Source organism: Hipposideros armiger, unplaced genomic scaffold (assembly GCF_001890085.2).
Source record: "Hipposideros armiger isolate ML-2016 unplaced genomic scaffold, ASM189008v1 scaffold_205, whole genome shotgun sequence".
NCBI classification, from domain to species: domain Eukaryota; kingdom Metazoa; phylum Chordata; class Mammalia; order Chiroptera; family Hipposideridae; genus Hipposideros; species Hipposideros armiger.
The window spans coordinates 998,255-1,018,336 of NW_017731555.1; the positions used below are offsets into that span (position 1 = coordinate 998,255).

Consider the following 20,082-nt stretch of genomic DNA (forward strand, 5'->3'; position numbering starts at 1 on the left):
TGTGTAGCCAACATGGAGAATCCCAATAGTCCAAACCCCTTTATTTTAGGAAAGGAACCTAAGACCCAAAAGTCAAAGTGACCCAGCGTCCCACCTGGGTATGTAATGGTACTGGAATCGGTTGCCTTGTCATAGTTGATTTTGAAACCCTGCTCTTCCTTGGGGTGACATGATTAGGTTTACAAAGTTTTGTTTCATCTTCTCAGGAAAGCGACCAGCCAGACCTGAGCAACTTCATGGAGAGTGGGGAATGGGTGATCAAGGAGGCCCGGGGCTGGAAGCACTGGGTGTTCTATGCCTGCTGCCCTTCCACCCCCTACCTGGACATCACCTACCACTTTGTCATGCAGCGCCTGCCCCTCTACTTCATCGTCAATGTCATCATTCCCTGTCTACTCTTCTCCTTCTTAACTGGCCTGGTGTTCTACCTGCCCACAGACTCAGGTGCGTGCAGTTGCAACGGCTGCTGCTGCTGATACTGATAGATCGCATGCTGCTGTTTTGGGAGAAGCCACAGATAATCATGGGCTAATAAACAAATACAGGCAGACAGACCCAAACCATCATGGCTGGGAGGATGCATTTACTGAGTGGCCATGTGCAGTGGTGAAAGTCACTGTGGATGGAGCTCCCAGCTGGAGTAGACTATGGAGCAGGCAAAGAGCTGAACGTGACCTGAAGATGCATAGACATAGCTCAGTCTAGTTAAAGTGAATAACCACCAATACCTATTTGTTGACTAACTGCTGTGTGCCCAGAAGTATTCTAGGTGAGGCGTGGATCACAGACACTCCTCATGCCGCTCCCTCTACGCAGCCACTTGCTCTGTTCTACCTGAGGTCTTGCCTCTTTTGCTAACAGCCACTTGAAAATAGCTTTTGCCTGTCTGTTTTCCAGATGGCAGCATCTTTTAGACAAGATTATACTTCCCAAGTAGCAATTCTTTCTCACGTATCAGCCCAAACAATTTACCTCCTACTGAGTAATCACAGCTGTGACATAATTTCACCAAAAAACAACAATCTACAGAAAGGAGGAGAAGGGTACATATACAGAAGGGGCCAAAAACATGTACACACATTTTAAGAAAGGAAAAAAACTGTATTAAAATTGTAATACTCAATATATACCAATAACAAAAGGTGAATACAAGTCATGTGTATACATTTTTTTGGTACCCCTGGTATATATGCCTGTCAGCAAGTCACTATTTATAAACAATTTATGGCAGACAAGTAGGGTAAAAAGAAAGATGGTACGGACAGTCCTCATCTTATGATAGGAACAAATTTTTTTTTAAAGATTTATTGGGGAATTGGGGAAGGGGAACAGCCAAGTTGTTGTCCTTCAATCTTAATTGTGGAAGGCGCAGCTAGCTCAGCTCCAAGTCCAGCCGCATACAGGCATAGGCAGCTTGCAGCGGCTCAGCTCAAGGTGCCGTGTTCAATCTTAGTTGCGGGTGGGCATAGCCCACCATCCCATGCGGGAGTCAAACCAGCAACCTTGTTGTTAGGAGCACGTGCTCTCACCAGCTGAGCCATCCTGCCACCTGTTGGCAGCTCAGCGGCAGCTCAGCTCAGGTGCAGCTCACTGGGCTGCCAATCCATCTGCTGAGCAAGAAGTAGGTCAGGCTACCATTCAGTCCTGTGAGGTTAATGACATTCTTCTGCAGACGGAAAAACTGTCGCTCAGGGTCTGACTTGCCACCTAGCTCAGTAGAACCTGGCTCCCTGGGCTCCACCAAGAAACGGAATTCGGGGGCATGAGATAAAGTAGCCACTCCCTGCTTGGCAGCCTCTGATGGAAATGCCTGCCACTTGCCATTGTCAGCAGAGTTAAGGTGCCAAGGTCTCACAGGAAATTCTGCCCCCCAAATTTCCTCAGAATGATGCTTTGAGAAATGCCTGTCACGTTTTCCTCACCCTTGGGTTTTGGTCGTGTCTTAGTTCTGCAAAGGCTGCCATAACAAAATACACAGACTAGCTAGCTTAAAAAACAGAAATTACCATCTCCCAGTTCTGGAAGCTGGAAGTTCTAGATCAAGATATTGGCAGACTTTGTTTTCTCTGAGGCCTCTCTCCTGGGCTTACAGATGACGGTCTTCTTCCTGTGTCCTCACAGGGTCTTTCCTCTCTGTGTGTATCTGTGTCCTAATCTCCTCTTCTTATAAGGACACCAGTCATATTGGATGAGGGACCACTCAAAGACCTCATTTTATTTTAATTACCTCTTTAAAGGCCCTATCTCCAAATACAGTCACTGATGTGCTAGGGCTTAGGACTTCAGCGTACAAATGTGGGGGGGGAGTAACATTTCAGCCTATCATAGGTAGGTTGGACGTCTTCTTCATTTTGTCCAGGAGAGAAGATGACTCTGAGCATCTCTGTCCTGTTGTCCTTAACTGTGTTCCTCCTGGTCATCGTGGAGCTGATCCCTTCCACCTCAAGTGCTGTGCCCTTGATTGGGAAGTACATGCTGTTCACCATGGTGTTTGTCATCGCATCCATCATCATCACTGTCATCGTCATCAACACGCACCACCGCTCCCCCAGCACCCACGTCATGCCAGAGTGGGTGCGGAAGGTGAGTGAGGGAGGCCCCTGCAAACTGCCCAGGGCAGCCATTTTCTTGAGGACCTCTATCGGTCGCCTCTATGTGTGGCCAGTGGAATCCTAGCTAACTCTTGTGGGTACTTATAACTGAAAGTCCTGTCTGGGCTGTAAGGGGTTTGGGGAAGGGACTTCCTTGGGCCTCTTTCTCAGGATAAATAACTCATGTAGCCTCCTCAGAGAGAGAAGAAAAACAGAATTAACAAGGCTCACTCTTAATTTAAGCTTAAAGAATCCCTTTGATTAGAGAAGATAAATAAATCACTGTCTTTTTATTCAAATGCTGTGAAATCTTGAGATTTCTGTTTATATGTCTTCCAGTTTGTGAACAGGTTGCTTATTTTTTGCTGGTAGAATCACCTGCTGAGAGTAAGGGCTGGAGGTGAAGGGGGGGCTTGATAAGAGATTGTCCAAAAGTAAGCTTTAGTGAGGAAGCTGGTCTCAAATATTGACATTATTGAAAGTTAAAATGAGTTAACGTTTTAAATGTGTCAGTTTTTTGATAGAACTTCACAGAGACACTCACAGCCAGGGTCTTGTGTGCAAAACGCAAAAGATTTGTCATGAATTCACAGAGAAACTACTGTTTGTATTCTTTTTAGAGGAGAAACTGTCCCTGTTTTTGTCAAGACTGTTACGTGATTCCTGGCAATACCTATGTTGCATTTCTTCAGAAAGAAGAAATGAAAGAAAATAGTCTAGCTGTTTTGTGGGGGCAGACCTTATATATTTTAGCCCAAAGGGCCCTTTCTTTAACCTTATGACCTTGAGAACACGTGGCCTTGAAGGAAGCTGGTACTCACAGCGAATTAGAAGCTTAAGCTTCGTGGGTTTCTTGAGTTCTGTAGCTGCGCACAGGCTCCCTCCAGTGGCGAACTCCTCACATGACAGGCCACAGGGTATGTATGGAGGAATCTTTGGGAAAACCTAGTCTAGTTCTTTTATTTTAAGGACAAGGAGGCTGAGGCCCAGAGGCGCTGAATGACTTGCCAAAAGTCACACTGCTGATTCTAACTCAGAGTTGGATGCTTGCCCTGCTGGCTTTTCTTCTCATAAGTGGATTTCTTTTTATGTTAGGTTTTTATCGAAACTATCCCAAATATCATGTTCTTCTCTACAATGAAGAGACCATCCAGAGAAAAACAAGACAAAAAGATTTTTACAGAAGACATTGATATTTCTGACATTTCTGGGAAGCCGGGGCCTCCACCCACAGGCTTCCACTCTCCCTTGATCAAACACCCCGAGGTGAAGAGTGCCATCGAGGGCGTCAAATACATCGCAGAGACCATGAAGTCAGACCAGGAGTCCAATAATGTAAGCTTTGTGACTTAAAACCCACACCTTCAGGTTTACATAATCAAATGCTCGCGTGCAGAAGGAAGGATTTGGCTCGATGGGTAGGTTGGCATTAAGAGGTAGCTACTGACCTAAGATGTGTCTTGGTGACTGCCTCTAGGCCACCTGAGTAAGACATCACAGTGTGAATAATCTAGTCAAAAACTAAAGATTATGATGCCAACCGAGAGACGTGGAGGTCTTCAAGATGTACAAACCGAATGGGCCATAGACGATGCATAGCAGGAGCATGTGAGTCCAATGGCCGCCTTAAGGCAACCCTAACGCTGTGCTCTCTCCCAGGCGGCAGAGGAATGGAAGTATGTTGCAATGGTGATGGACCACATTCTCCTTGGAGTCTTCATGCTGGTCTGCCTCATCGGCACCCTGGCTGTGTTTGCAGGTCGGCTCATTGAATTACATCAGCAAGGATGATCAGAAGGCAGAACTGACCCCGGGCCTGCCCCAGCCCCAGGCAGAGCAGAGAAAGGTGGGAAGGCAGGGAAGATTTGTCCACATGGACACCAGCTCGCGTAACAAACACTTAATTTTCTGTATTTATGATGAATGGTAATAATTTGCATGTACATCAGGTTGTGGCCTCAAAGTGTTTTCACAGTGCTGCTCCCTTGGATCCCGCTTTGGCTGGAGAGTGAGCCCTTTTCAGTAAATGAAATCAGGTCTCTACAAGAAGCATTCGTTTCCATTGCTGTCTGGAAGAGTTTTGCCCAGAATAGCTGAGGTTTTCTGCTGGTTTGTTTATTTTTATTTTTTAAGCAAAGAATGTGTCCTTTGCTTAAAAGCCAGCTTGGTACCTACTAGGAAAGCTTCACCTACCGGTACCCAAACGTTAAAACATTTGATTCAGAGAGAAAAACAGCAGTAGAAAAGCAACAGGTAAGTTCCAAAATGGCCATCAAAGTGCAAACTGCATCAAAAAAGCCCATGCTTTAAGGCCGACTCCTAGAACTGGGAGGTGAGGGAAGGGTGTCCCAGTCTAACACAACACCTAAGTTTGATGCTCAAGGTGTGAGGGAAAGCAGGTCCTAACCTATATTGAGTGGAAGGGCCAGGCATTGTGGGAATCATCTCAGACACATGATGTATTTCATTGTCGTAACTCTCATAATGTCCCTGTTTTACAAATAACAAAACTGAACTTGAAGGAGGTTAAGTTCATTGCCCAAACTAGCAAATAGAAGAATGAGATTTGAACCCAGACCAAATCGGGCTTCAAAGCAGCTGCAGGTTGGGTCTGTTCATCTGCTCACTTGCTCTCCTGGCCACCCTGTCTTGAACTAGGCCATTCCATAAAGCTGGTCAGTGTTTCTGAGAGCTTCAGTCTTAGTGTCAACCATCTTTCTGCCTTCCCAATTAAACCCCTGCCTCCCATCCCCCGCCCCCCAGTTCTTATCCCAATAGAGAGAAAACTATTTGTCTCCACTGCAACCTTCCAGCCACAGTGTAATTCACCCAGAACTAAAAACCATGCAGCCCTGGGCTCAGATCACCAGAACACATCTGACCCACATCAGTGTCAGGGGAGAGTGGGAATTGCACTGCTGGGCAGCCTGTAATCTCCATCACCCAGGTAGCCTCAATCTACTTCTCCATGGGGGTCCCTATCACACACACCCATGGCAGGACCAAGTGCCTTTGCGTTAGGGTAAACTAAAGTGAAAACAGTTTGATGGTTCCTCAAAAAACTAAACACAGATTTATCATGTGATTCAGCAATTCTACTCTTAGGTATATCCCAAAAGAACTGGAAGTGAGGATTTGCACAGATGCTTGTATACTAGTGTTCACTGAAGCATTATTCACAATAGCCCAAAGGTGGAAACAACCCAAATGTCCATCAGTGAATAAGCAAAATGTGGTTTATACATACAGTGGAATATTATTCAGCCTTAAAGAGGAATGAAATTCTGATATGTGCTATACTATAGATCAACCTTGAAAACATGCTAAGTCAAATAAGCCAGACGCAAAAGGACAAATATTGTATGATTCCACTCATATGAGGTACCTAGAATAGACAAATTAATTGAGACAGAAAGTAGAATAGTGGTTACCAGTGTTTAGGGGAAGGGGCGAGTTATTGCTTAATGGGTAGCGTTTCAGTTTGGAAAAATAGAAAGGTTCTGGAAATGGATGGTGGTGATGGTTGCATGATACTGTGAATGAACTTAATGCCATTAAGTTGTACACTTAAAAATGGCTAACAAGGTAAATTTTATGTTACGTATATTTTACCACAATTAAAAAAATGAAAACAATGACAATATGATGTTTCATGTTATATATACTTTACCACAATTAGAAGGAATAAAAAAGAATTTGGAACTTGTCTAATACATCATACCTCCCAGGAACGACTATTGATTCAGAGAAGGATCTTAAAAATCATTTCTATTCTCCTCATTTTAAGGATAAGGAAACTAGGGCTCAGAGACGTGACCTCCCTCAGGTCACAGAGCTAGTTAGTGACAAACCAGGTTTCCTAACATCTGCTTTTGTGCTATTTCCACTACATCAAATAACCCATCTTTCCCCCAAAGCAAGGCCCTCTGACATGTCCCCCACTCCTTCCCTGGTCCTGGAAGCCAGCAGCGTGGCCTGAGAGGATACCACAGTGTCACAGTGTGTGGCTCCATCAGCCCCTCAATATCTGTTCCATCAATCTGTCACCAAGTAAAAGATTGTCATCTTTGGAATCTCTTCCCTTACTCAAGGCCTCATCCCAGAAGCCCACCTAAATGTCTATCGATGGATGAATGGATAAACAAAATATGATCTATACATACAATGTTCAGCCTTAAGAAGGAATGAACTTCTGACACATGCTACAACACAGATGAAACTTGAAAACATGATGCTAAGTGACATAAGCCTGATTGTGAAAGGACAAATACTGTATGATTCCACTTATATGAGATTCTTAGAGTAGTCAAATTCATAGAGACAGAAAGTCAAATAGCAGTTACTAGGGGTTGGGGGAGGGGTGAGTTATTGCTTAATGAATACAGAGGTTTTGATTGGCATGATGAAAAAGTCCTGGAAATAGAGAATGGTGATGGTTGCACAGCCTTGTAAATGTGCTTAATGCCTCTGAATTGTATACCAAAAGACAGTTAAGGTGATAAATTTTGTGTTATGTATATTTTATCACAATAAAAAGTGTTGTTTGTTTTAAAAAATCACGAACTGCTCCTTTCTTATCCTTGAAAATGGTCCCTGGGTGAGGATTGGGTGAAAATGGGGCACTGATAGAAAAAATAGTTTCCTCTTGGAGGAATATACGTATCCTTCTCTCTACAAACATCCTTAAAGGACGTAGCTCCCTCCTAGAACCAAGCCCCAGCACATTTTCCCTCAGAAAGTCAGCTTGGAAGAACAGAGCAGGGAAATTGTCCCACCTCAAATTTAACCCACTTTTGGGCAAGTGGCCCGCCCACCACCCAGGGGACCTAAGGGAGGGGAGAGCAGTGAACAGAATGAGGGCCTTCCTGTCTCTTCCCAGCCCTTGGGGCATCTCTTCCTCCAAAATTTCTTCCCTTTCTATCAGTTAGTGAAGGTTCTGCTAAGGTGCTTTGTAAGAGGACATTTTTTTGGCCAGAAAAATAAACCTATTGAACAATATTTTCTGAACACCAACCCAACCTAATGTTTCTAAGCTTATGTTTACGTTCTCCTTTCTAGAGCCTTTTGCTATATCCCACTTATCACTTTATAGTATTTTCTTGTGTACCTGTTTGATTTCAACTTCTAACTTAGAACCCTTCCCAAAGGAAAAAAATTATATTTATGTTTATATTCTCAGGTAGTAGGTATGCTGCGTCCCGCACAGCAAGGGCAATGGAGAGTGAGGGGGGGCCGCGCAGGGTTAAAGAAACACAAGAGTCAATTATCGAGTTAAAGGGAGGCCAAGGGGGCTGCAGTCTCTCTCTGGAACTGAGCCCCAAATAGGGCCAACTTGTAGCTTTTATTAAGAAACTTCAAAGAAATGAAACTTGTTTTTTCTAAAGTCCGTGTCATAAGTGCCTTATGGCTAATTTCCATCAACCAGCCCCACTGTATTCCAGCACCTGCTGTGCCTTTATACTCCCACACACACAACCCCCAGGATGGTGCAGCTGAGCCGCGGCCATGACAATAAGGGAGATAACCGACCTCATTCAGTCGGGTCTCAGCGTTCGGAGACACTCGCTTGAGGAAGATTTACCGATATCATTCCGCCGGGTCTCAGCATTCCAAGACATTTCCTCGTGACCTCATTAGGTCAGGGGTTGGTGTGTGTGTCAGGGGTGGGGTGGGGGGGTCGAGGATGAAGCTGTAAGGCAACAGTAGGTAGATGCTCAAAACATGTGTTGCATAAACTAAGAGATAAGTGAATGATTAAGCAACCTAAATTATCGTTAGATTCCCCTCGTTCTTTAATCAATACCCTACCTTGGTATAATTGGTCAAAACAAATGCCTATGGCTTCAGCCATGTCAATATACATTTCTTATACTTCTGTGTTTGTTCATATGACCACCATAGGCTTTACAACCTGAGAAAATGCATACTTCTAGGAAAAGCGGGTCTGTGAGCACTTCCACATCTCTAAAGACAGCTTCTCCCACTGCAACTGACCTGCGTCTCTAAAACTTTATTTATCTTGATGCCTTTGCCTCCAGGAAACCTCCCCCGCCATTGGCTGTGCTATGAGCCTGTGCTCATTTTGGTTTTCCTTATCATATATAATTGGCCTGATGAGTTCCTGTGATATCTGCTTCACTAATTACTTTATGGATGTCAATCTTCTGTCTTCAACAAGACTGTCCCTATCTGAAGAAGGAAGTTGGGTCTTGCTACCCATACTTCCTGGGGAACCTTGGGAAAGGTCCTTAACCCATCTGAGTCTCAGCGTAAAAGATGTGGCTAGTGGGGCCGGCTGAGTGGCTCAGTTGGTTAAGAGCGCGAGCTCTGAGCAACACGGTCGCCGGTTCGATTCCCACATGGACCAATGAACTGCGCCTGAGATGAGCTGCCAGTAGGTGGCAGGATGTCTCAGCTGGTGAGAGCACGTGCTCCTAACAACAAGGTTCCAATTAGACTCCCGCATGGGGTGGTGGGCTATGCCAACCTACAACTAAGACTGAACATGGCACCTTGAGCTGAGTGGCTGTGAGCTGCCGATGGGCAGCAGGATGGTGGCTGGTCTTGGAGCTGAGCTAGCTGCGCCCTTCACAACTAAAACTGAAGGACAACTTGGCTGTTCTCTTTCCCCAATTCCCCAACACTGTTCCCCTTCCCCAATTCCCCAATAAAATCTTAAAAAAAAAATGTGGATAGTCCACTTTCGAGGACACCTGGAAAGTGGCTGACACTCTGCAGGTGCTCCTTAAATATAACACTCCAGGGCAAAGATGATACCCTAAACCACTGTATATCCTTCACCAAACCCAGGAGAGAGTTGAGCACCTGTTATGTGTTCACAAATATTTGTTGAGTTGAATTTTTCTCCATGCATTTTTTAATTGAGATATTCACATACCATGAAATTCACCATTTGAAAGTGTACAATTCACTGGTTTTTAGTATATTCATAAGGCCATGTAAACATCACTATATAATTCCAGAACATTCATCAACCCATCTCCATTACATTTCTTTAAAGCTTTATTTAGTTTTTAATGAATCAAAGTACATTTTGACTACATCTCACTAAATATAATTATTCTACTTTATAATCACTAATAGCATTTACGATATGTCAGACACTGCTTGGAGTACTTTATAAATAACAAATCCAACATGGTAAGTTGCAGCAGCAGCAGCAGCAGCAGCAATATCCTCTATTACTGATGAAGAAACCAAGTCATGGAAAGGACAGGAATCTTACCCAAGACCACATAGCTAGAAGTGGCAGAGCTGGGATTTGAACCCAAGACGCCCTGAGTCCACGTTCCTCACCACTCCAGCTACCTCTTGACCAGAGCATTAAGATTAACCAACCAACCAAACACAAGCAAACACATAACCTTTCAGCATTAAGAGCCTGTTTTCCTCCTCCCTTGTTTATCAGTCACCCTCGACTGTGAATTTTTCTTAAACACAAATGAATTGTCCACTGCTGGCCCTGGGCTGGGCTCTGTGGGATGACACGAAAATCAAGAAGGCCTTGTCTTCATCCTCCAAAAGTGAATAGTGTGAAACTAGTACAGGTAGAAGGCAACACACAAACACGGGCATACAGACATGGGAGAGTCTGGCCAGTGGTGATGGCAGAAAGCTGGTACTTACCATTACAAAAAGAATCACAAAGGGCCAGCCGAGTGACTCAGTTGGTTAAGAGTGCGAGCTCTGAGCAACAGAGTCAAGGGTTCGATTCCCACATGGGCCAGTGAGCTGAGCCCAAGCTGAGCTGCCAACAGGTGATAGATGGCTCAGCTGGTGAGAGGACTCCCATACAGGATGGTGTGCTACCCACATCCGCAACTAACAGCACCTTGAGCTGAGCTGCTCATGAACTGCTCATGAACTGCTGACGACAGAACGGCCGGATAGCGACTGGACTTGGAGCTGAGCTAGCTGCGCCCTCCACAACTAAGATTGAAGGACAACAACTTGGCTGTTCCCATTCCCCAATTCCCCAATAAAATCTTTAAAAAGAAGAATCACAGATAATGACATAGTTCTGGGAAAACCAAAGGGATTATTTTCTCTCTTGAAGATGAAATTCAGATTTCTTAGCAGAAGTTGAGTTTGGTTATGAATTGGGCAAATGTTCTTTCACTTTGAGTTATTTTATTCTCAGAGCTGAAAACACATTGACCTCTGTTTACCTTAAACTGCTTCCCACATTTAAATTATCTATATACTGTCATTTATAGGGGGCTGCTTTTAGGTGATAACACTACACACTTTATTGGATGGAAATGGGGTCTCTGAAAAATAGTGTGTGGATTTGATTTTGATAATTCAATATTTTTTGTGTTTTGTTTTGTTTTTTTAATGTAAAATACTAGGGACCTTGCTACAAGGAAAAATCTGTAGAGGATCTTTTAGTAACGCAAGAAATCCTTTAAAACCATATACTTACTTGCTAATTCCCATCCTAAGTTCTGTGTTCTTATTTAAGACACATCTGAATTTTGGCTACTTCATAGTCTATTCTTTGTAAAATATTGCTTATCCTAAGTTTGGAGGCCTGGACTAGGTCAACATTTCTAGACTTCGACCTTCATGAAACGTCAGGCACTTAGAAGAGGCTGTTATCTCGGATTTGTTGCCCATATATGAGGGCCTGAGAACTTCCATCACTGGGAAACCCTGGATTTATTTAGAGTTCTGAAGTACCCTTCTGCCTGGTCTAGAGTATCTGTTCATAAAACATTTTAAATGTTACCTTTTTATTCCCTACTAATCACGTAACTTAGGAGAAATTCCTTTTAGAAAATAATGCACCACCGATAATAATTTTATTGTATTGTGATATGGTATTTTTGGTTGGTGGGTTATTGTGGGGGAGGGTGGTTAAAAGGCACAATGTACTGGTACTACCCTGTGTTATGGGAAGAAATAGACAAATCTAAAGAAATACTATTACTTTGGTTAAATAAACTAGGCAGCAGCTCCCTCTTGTGCTGAAACGTAAGTACTGCAACCATGAATTGAAAGGGGGAAACATCCCTAATACACAGAAAACTTGCTTGAACTAAGAGCCTTTCCCAAATGCTTTAAGTCTAAGAAAAGCATAGTGCTTAGTAACTTTTTATTTTAACTGGCACATCCTCTGCCATTAGTATTTACTTAATTAATTATTTAAACACTCATCGAGCACTTACTGGGTGCCAGTTACTAGGGATACCAGGGTGATTACACAGTTGCTGCTCCCCAGTTGCTCACATGGTCTGGTCTACCTAAATGCCACTTTTCTCATAATGCTTTTCCTGGTCCCCTGTCAACTGTGACCTCCGGTTCTGCAGAACTGTCCCTTTTTTCCCCACCTATCCCCAGACTGTCTTCTCATGCCTCTCACCACCTCCTTTCCCTTATCAGCCAGTTATTTTCTTGTTTTATCACCCGACTGGATTGTAACCTCTCTGAAGACAGCAGTCACATCTGATCTACTCTTAGCTTCCCCACAGCCCCTCATGCTGTTTGTCCAGTTAGTATGCAAATGTATATTTGTCCAATTTAATTTAATTCAGAAAAAAACAGAAAGCAACAGAGCTCCACAGATAATTAAAAACAGGTTCTTATAGAGAAGTGTATTTTAGCTGCTTTGTGCACATCACTGTCAAAAATGGGGTATGTAGCCATTGTTTTGTTGCTGTCAAAATGCATGTTGAATTTTTCTCATCAATTTCTGTGGCATAATAAGGCCACCAATGGAAAATGAGATTTATTTTATCCTAGATTCCATGGTGTCAGAAAGTTTGCCCCATCACCTTCCTGCCTGTCATGAAAAGATGCTGGATCACAGAGGTGTTCCCTGCAGGTGCTGTCAGGTAACTGAATGTGAACGCCTGCTCTGGCCAAGCCACCTGGGGCACCAAGGTTCTAAATCAGTGCTTCTCAGACTGTGGGACTTCACATAAAATATTTTTTTAAATATCTTTCAGGGACTGACATGAGGTTGCCAATATCTTATTTTGCTAACTGTGTACTGTTTTTTAAATCATCATTTATTATGACCTTCACTTTATGAAAAACAAAAGAAATGTTAATACCAAAAAGCAGGAAGGTCGTAATCTTAGAATAAAGAAGTGTTTTTCTATTGACTGCATTTAACTCTAGTTCTAGACCTCATGCTTGGATCAAGAAATTGGAGAAAGGAGAGTGGAAGGTAGACCTGAAGGCACCCACCTGACACCTCCTGGCCACCTCTTTCCTCTGTGGGATTCGGGAGTTCCTTTTCCATTGATAATTCCCTCGCTCAGGTTTGCCTTGTAGTGTGTGAGAAGGATGGAGAAATCATGTCCCCTGGAACAGAAGGTAGAGTGGAAACCAGCTAATGCTAAAATCCACAGGAGGGAAAAGGTAGGCAGGAGATAGGTGTCAGGTCTATGCCTTCGTGTCTACCCTCTACTTTCTTTCTCCAGTTTCTTGGTCTGAGTGTGCTGGTTGGACAGTAGGAGAGTTTATGGGATGGCCTTGTATGGGCTGGAGAGGACAGGAAAGAGAGACAGAGGAATTGAGCCCACTTACTGGGCGTGGCCTTTCTCCCCTCTCCCCACCAGCAGGTTAACAGCAGAGTAAGAGCTAGCAGTTGTCTCTTGCTTTGCTTTTATGAAAGGCTTTCAAATAGCCTGTGTTATGTGATCATCTCCACACAAGCAAGCTACCTGACTTTAGGAAGGGGCTGAGGTTGGCTTTCTCTCCCTCCCACTCCAGGACTCAGATTAGAAATGGGAAAGGCTCTCAGTTGCACCTTCAGGGCTTTGAAAATGCACCTCCTCACTTGTACCCTTAGCTTTTCAATCCCCTCCTCATCTGTCCCCCAAGGGGACCATGCTATCCTTAATCTCTTCAGTAAACCTCCCGGCCCTGAAAGGTTCTGAGGGTGTCTTCATTTGTTCCTCAGCAGATCTCTTAGAGTCACCTTTCCCTCTGGTTTCCCCAGGCCCTCCATCGACCTCCCTAAGCCTCATCTGGTTCCTCTTCCCCTCCTGCTAAGGCCACCTTCAAAATAACCCCAGTGACTACTGGGGAGAAAAAAATCCAATGCAACAGTTTGTTTATCAGAGGCAACCACTTTTGTAGCATCGCTTGTAACAGAGTTCTCCTTTTATAATTTGACATCCTGTGACCCAACGCTCTTAAACAAGAGTTGCCAGGTAAAGTATATACAGTTAAAACTGAATTTCAGATAAACAACAAATAATTTTTTAGTATAAATACATTCCACACAATATGTCAGACAATCTTTCTTCGTTGAGTCTGGCCATCCTGTGTTAAGCAGATGTAACAATAAAAATGATACTTTCACGCATGGAGCGCCTAGCATGTGCCCTTTAATGAGGTAGACCATATGTGCCGCCTTGTCAGGGACGCCGTGGTCATGCCGGAGTTCCTGGTGTAATTACCAACAGCACCCCCGTTCGTACTCTCAAGTGTCCTACTTTGCGTCCTTATAATGCATCTTCCATTTTAATTTCCATGACAACCCTATGCAGGAGGTTTTATTATCTTCATTTTGCAGAGAAGGCAATCGATTTCCAGGAGAAATAAATAATTAGCGTAACGTCGTCCAGGAAACAAGAAAGTGGCAGAACCAGGATTCCGGCGCAGGTCTGGCTAGCTCAAAGCCCTTCTCACCCGGCCCCTGCTCCTCTTAGGGGAGGCTGTGGCACTGGTACAAAAAGAAACCCCCAACTTCCACAGGGGCTCACCCCCTTGAACAGTCATACTCCCTTCTTCTGGACTTGGAATCAAAATTGTGCGCAAGATTCTTCTCCAAGCAACGGGATTCCATCCCCCTCCCCAAATTTAGCTGAAATAGATGCGAGGTTCTCTGCTAACTTCATGGAAAGAGCCCAACTAGTGTTTGGGGAGACTGTTCATACCTTAAAAGGACCTGCTTCTTGTGGTGACACAAGAGGAACTGTGAGACCCCGGTGTTACGGGCAACGGTGGGATGGGAATAACATAGTTGTCTTTCCTTCTGTCCTAATAGCACAGTTTAGCAAGCTCAGGACAAACAACAGGGAAGGGCGTCCCTTTTGGTTATCATGTTTATAACTACAGTTTCTATCTTTTATTTATCCACACAGTACAGCTGGAATATGTACTCACTGTGTGGCAGGCAAAACACTAGACACTCCACAAACCCGCTGGTGAGCTAGATAGGGGGGCCCTACCCTCATGGGGCTTAGGGTCTAGTGGGGAATCAGGTGAGTCACCGGAAGGGGTCAGGCCGGTTGACTCACCTGGCCCAGCCTGCCTTCTCTCCCCCTTTTGCCTATAAGGGTTTGTGTCTTGTAGTCCCTTGTACCCAAGTTCTAGCCCAGGGAGTTCCTGCACCTGCTGGCTGGGCAGAAGCATCAAGTTCCTATGGGACAGGGGCACCCTTGAGCCCGAGGTATGAATCTAATCAATACATGCCCATAGATAAAGCTAAAGCATACTTTGAACTTTAGCCTCGGCCTGGCCCTTTGCTGCATATCTCACTCAATGCTTCAGCATCTCCAAGAGCTAGGCACAGTCATTGTTCCAATTTTAACAGACGGGAAATGGAGACTTGGAACAGTTAGGTGACTGTCTAGGTTGCACAGGCAGATGCGGGAGCCAGGATGTGACACTGGCATTCTCGTCCCTCCTGAACCACGGCCCCAGATGTAAGGCTCTGTGTGGGGCTGGAGAGCAGACAGAGCAAACACTAAAGAGCACATCCTAGGCACCTGGCATATGTAGGCAGTCATTTAACCACAGCTCGGATCCTCGGAGGTTGGGTTTTACAGCTGACAAAGTACAGAGAGGTTAAGGGACTTGCCCGAAGGGATTCAATGAGTAAGCGGTAGATAGTGCTTCCTGACCTTTAATGGGCATATGAATCACCTGGGGATCTTGTTAAACTGCAGGTTCCCACTCAGTAGGTCTGCGGTTGGGCTCCAAACTTGCATTGCTAACAAGTGCCCACGAGATGCCAATGGTGCTGGTCCATAGGTCATGTTTTCAGTAGCAAGGCTTTATGCTATCTTGCCTCTTGGTGGTTTGACTGCCTTTTTATCCTCCGTTAAGCTTTTCCACATGAGTCAGTGTGTCAGCAGTCATCGTTTTAGCTAATTTTCTCCAAGTGCTCGCTCTACCTCAGGCCCTGTATTAAGAGCTTTCCATTGATTTCTCGTTGATTAAATGCAGCAGGAGACAATTAGTGTCCCCATCTTACACATGAGGAAACTGAGGCCCAGCGAGCTTAAAGGACTGACTCAAGATCACAAAGCCAGCCAGTGGCAATGTGCCTGTGAAGGAGGACGTGGGAGCGCTGCTAACTCATTTTCTGTGTGGAGAACACCAAGGTGGAGAGTGTTCAGTGTTTTAAAGCAAAAGGCCTGGAATCCATCTGGTTCTCATAATACAAAACCCCATGCCTTTTCCATCTCCTCCTCCCTAACCATGAGCAAACGATTCCAGTAAGAGATTTCTCCCTCAGACAGATCTGAAGGCGTCCTTAACCAATCCATCATCATCCCCCGGGGACATGAACTAATTTTCCTAGCTCGGCTGTCTCCCTTTGCAAAGTCCATTATGCTGGTTGGAGTCCGAGGAGGCCTGCAGCGTCTCAGGCAAGTAATCGGAAGCCTCCGGAGCTCCGGGAAAGGCCCCTGCACTGCAGCTCAAAGTGCATCTTCCCAGAGTCCCTTTTCATGACTTCAGTCAGGCACCGTGGTGCCAGGTGCATCAAGCCCAAGACCTGATGTGAACTTCCAGTCACTCTAAGCAAAATTCCACAGGCGCCGTTGTTCCCTGTCCCCTGCCCTCCTTTCTCAGCTCCTCTCTCCACTCCTCTCAGGTATTGTGCCCCTCCCTGCGTTACTGTGCATGCCTCCCTTTCCTCAAACTTGCTTTCCAGAAAGGGTCCTTTGCATTCTAAACTGATGACTGATAATATTTAAACAATGGCATCGATTGAGCCAGGTGCTGGGAATGGGAACGGAGGACCCAGGGATTCAAAAGATCCCACCCTTGGGAAGTTAACAGCTTAGTGGAAGAATTTCAGCAGAGAGGTAGCTTCTCAGATGTAAGCACATCAAGGGCTTACACTCAGGCAGCCCAGAGGCCTTAGCAGAGGAGATGCTATCAAGGGTGAATTCTGAACACTGGGTTAGAGGTGGCCAGTGGAAAGGCATTCCAAGCAGAAGGAAGAGTATGAGCAAAAGCACAGAGGCATGAAACAGCTCAGATATGCAGAAGTGGTTCTAGGTTCTATACTTCCGGGGCATGAAATGTAAAGCAAGGAGTGGCCAAAGATAAGATGGGTCCTGGGAGTTCCTGAATGCTACCTCAAGGGGCCAGAACCTGCTCCTCCAGTGTTTCTGCAATCATGCCTCAGGGTGCATTTGTGAAGGCCAAGCACAGACAAACAGTCGAGCTCCCACCCTGCAGCCCTCACTGCCCTTCCACCAGGGCAGCTCTGCTTTCGTCTGTCACATATTTGGTACTCTGCTTGATATTGTGCAAAGAAAGAGTTCTGTTGTCAAGAGATATGTGAAACCACTGCTGTACCTGACAGGATACCATCTCAAAGGAACATGGGATTTCAGAGTTTAGGGAGAGTCTGCATTTAGGGTTTTCTCTAATTGGTGGATGCCCTGGGAGGCCTCTCTCTACAAACCAGGAAGTGGCCATTTCATTTCCTAAGTTTATTCTGTGATGAGTGAGACACCAGGAGCTGCTTTCTTCCTCCCAGGCCAGCTAGCCCAGCTAGCCCACTGACATTGATCCCAAAGGCCCCACTGGCCCCTCAAGCTCCTATGAGTTTATTCCCTTGGCCAGCCAATGGGGGTTTGTCAGTCACACCAGTGACCCTTGATGCGAAGCGGGGGATTACGGCTGACAGGCCCCACGTTGTCGCCAGAACTCACCTTGCTGACAAAATCTATCCATTTTGAAGCTTTGATGGCCTCCCCTTGCCCACCATTACTTACCTCTTTAAGAGCCCGTTTAAGCTGGTCTCGTCTTCCCCTCCTGCCCGAGGGCCTCTGTTCCAGTGCTCCACGCCTGCCTCTCTGGCCTGCATGTCACTTGGCCAGGTCGTGAATATTCCAGTTATTTTACTCTCTCCCCATAAACCAAGTCCCTCAACCCCTAATCATGACTGCTGCTCTGCCAGATGTTCTACTTCCCGCCCCTGGCTGGTGCCGCCTCCACCTCCAGGAAGGCAACTTGGTCGTTCACCCTCCGGCACTGTCTTCTAAGGGATCCACTGAGCCTTATGAAGTTTACTTTCTTCACGGGAAAGCATTAGTCCAGAAAGTTCCAAATATTTGAATGTGCATATGTCAATAAAAATGTTCGAGGATGAGTACCACCAATAGATTGGTAATTAATTTATAGATTATAATCACATATTACTGCAATAATCCATCATCTACATTATTAAACATACACAAAAAATAAATTAAAGCAAATGAGTTAAAGATAATATTTTTTAAAATGTTTTATTTATTAATGGTACAAAAAAAATTTGCTCTTAAAAAATGCAATAAAAGTATTCTTTCAAGAGGACTATAATGGATATGCTGTTATTTTTTTTTAAAGTAGCACACTGCTAACCACCATTTATCATCACAGAAAAGATGAGCAAATTTAGAACACTTGCCTTTTTGAAAAATAAGAATTATATACATTTGAAGCTTTAAGAAAATTTAAGCTTAGTAACATCTTTATGTACTTTAACACAGATAATAAATCTACAGATTACAGATTTTCATGGCCACTCCCATCTCACAGATTGTTAATTTTATTATTGAAAGTTTAATACATTTCATATCTTAATATATATTTTACTTTTGTAATTTTAAAAACTTTATCGCAGAAGATTGAATTCATCCCTCTTCTGGGTCCGTGACTCATTATCATTGTTCAAAATATTCGTGAGATATTTTAGCAAGTGCCCTCATCACCTTTTAAAAGGTTGTCTTTCAAATCCATCATATTTAACAGCACCTTCACAAAGCATTTTTCAAAATAAATATAAATTTGCCACAATAAATATATGAAATAAATTCAGCCTTCCCTCTCCCCTCCCAGTGTCCTCCACTCCAGCAGGCTGGAAGCGTGAGAACACCTGTTCAAACATGCCCAGGCTTCCACAGCTACTTCCTGTGACTGCAGAGATCAGGACGGGAAAGGCCCACCCTGAGTCCTGGGTTCACCCCATTTCCTGGTTATGGTAGTAAGGTTCCATGCCTGCAGCTGTGCTGCCTGGTCTCACGAAAATGAGCCTCCTGGACCCTTGTTGTGGGAGGGAAATGATGACATTTGGAAAACCTGGTTCCTTTGGAAGCCCCTAAGGTCTTCACAGATACCTGTGCTGGCACCTGACCAATGAAGCCAAGTTGAATCATCAGTCAGAGTCATCAGACTGTGTGAGCAGAACAAATGCCTTTTGTGTCATGAAGGCCATTCCCCAGATAAAAAATAAACAAAAGCCCTACAGCCCACAGGAGCTTCCTGAGACACTTACTCTGCCTGCCAGCTGTGAGTTTAAATCCCTGCACCTCCCTCACTGGCCCAAATGGAAGCCCTTGCAGAGGTACCATAAACCACTCTGGCATTGTGTGCCCCGCTGACCCATATGCTGCAAACTCAGGATTCACTGCCTTTCCATTCCTCTTTTATGGAAGGGACCACGGTGTCATGTACCCAGGAAATGTCCCATCAGTGAATAGCTGTGCCTGCCCATGCTGGATATTGTCCATTCACCCCTTTAGTCCTGGGGGGCTGACCTGTACCAAGGCAGCATGGTGGATTTCCTTGTTCTTTGGCTCCTGACTGGGCTCCCATGATGGGTGACACTGGCAGGAAAGGAGTCAAATCAGGGTGTTTATTCCTCTAGTCTCGCCCCGTTTGGCACCATTCTTCTGAAGGTCACAAAGCCTGCCAGCGACTCTTCCTAGAAGTGAAGTTCTGGTTAACGTTCCCTCCCCTTTGGGCTTTGGGCAGTAACTGCTCCCTGCAGTCCTAGCCTTGGGGCTGGGCATCATCCCTTGTTCCTTTTCCTAACCACTTTTGTAAACAATTCTCTTATTAAGTTTTCCTGTATTACCTCACTTGAGAAGATTGGTTTCCTGATGGGAACTGCCTGCTATATTGTCCAAATAGCAGCTTTGGTGTAAATGCCATTCTTTGGTTCTTGATGTGATACTGAATCAAATAGGAAAATGGCTGTGATGATAACAACAACAAACAACAACAATAATTAACTTTTCTTGAGTGCTTTCTAAAAGTCAGACACCATGTATATTGTTTTACAAGCATTAACTCATGTTAGCCCCACAATACCTTCGTGACGAGTGTGGTAGGAAGCTTCTAAGATGACCCAGTGGCCCCTGCCTGCTGATATTCACACCCTGTGTAACACTCTTACCCTAAGTGTGGGCTGGATTTAACGACTTGCTTCTAATGACTAGAAAATCGC

General features: G+C 44.7%; 1 protein-coding gene across 1 annotated transcript in view; it reads left to right on the plus strand.

Annotated features, from left to right (window-relative positions):
* The window catches only part of CHRNA1 (cholinergic receptor nicotinic alpha 1 subunit), a 28,741-nt gene extending 21,894 nt beyond the window's left edge, over positions 1-6,847 (plus strand). Inside the window, exons 7-11 of the mRNA XM_019653697.1 lie at positions 207-444; positions 2,360-2,583; positions 3,687-3,926; positions 4,251-4,437; positions 6,683-6,847. Coding sequence (XP_019509242.1) covers positions 207-444; positions 2,360-2,583; positions 3,687-3,926; positions 4,251-4,382 — 834 coding nt within the window. The 3' untranslated portion in view covers positions 4,383-4,437; positions 6,683-6,847. The remainder of the gene's footprint in view (positions 1-206; positions 445-2,359; positions 2,584-3,686; positions 3,927-4,250; positions 4,438-6,682) is intronic.
* The last annotated feature ends 13,235 nt before the right edge of the window (positions 6,848-20,082 follow it).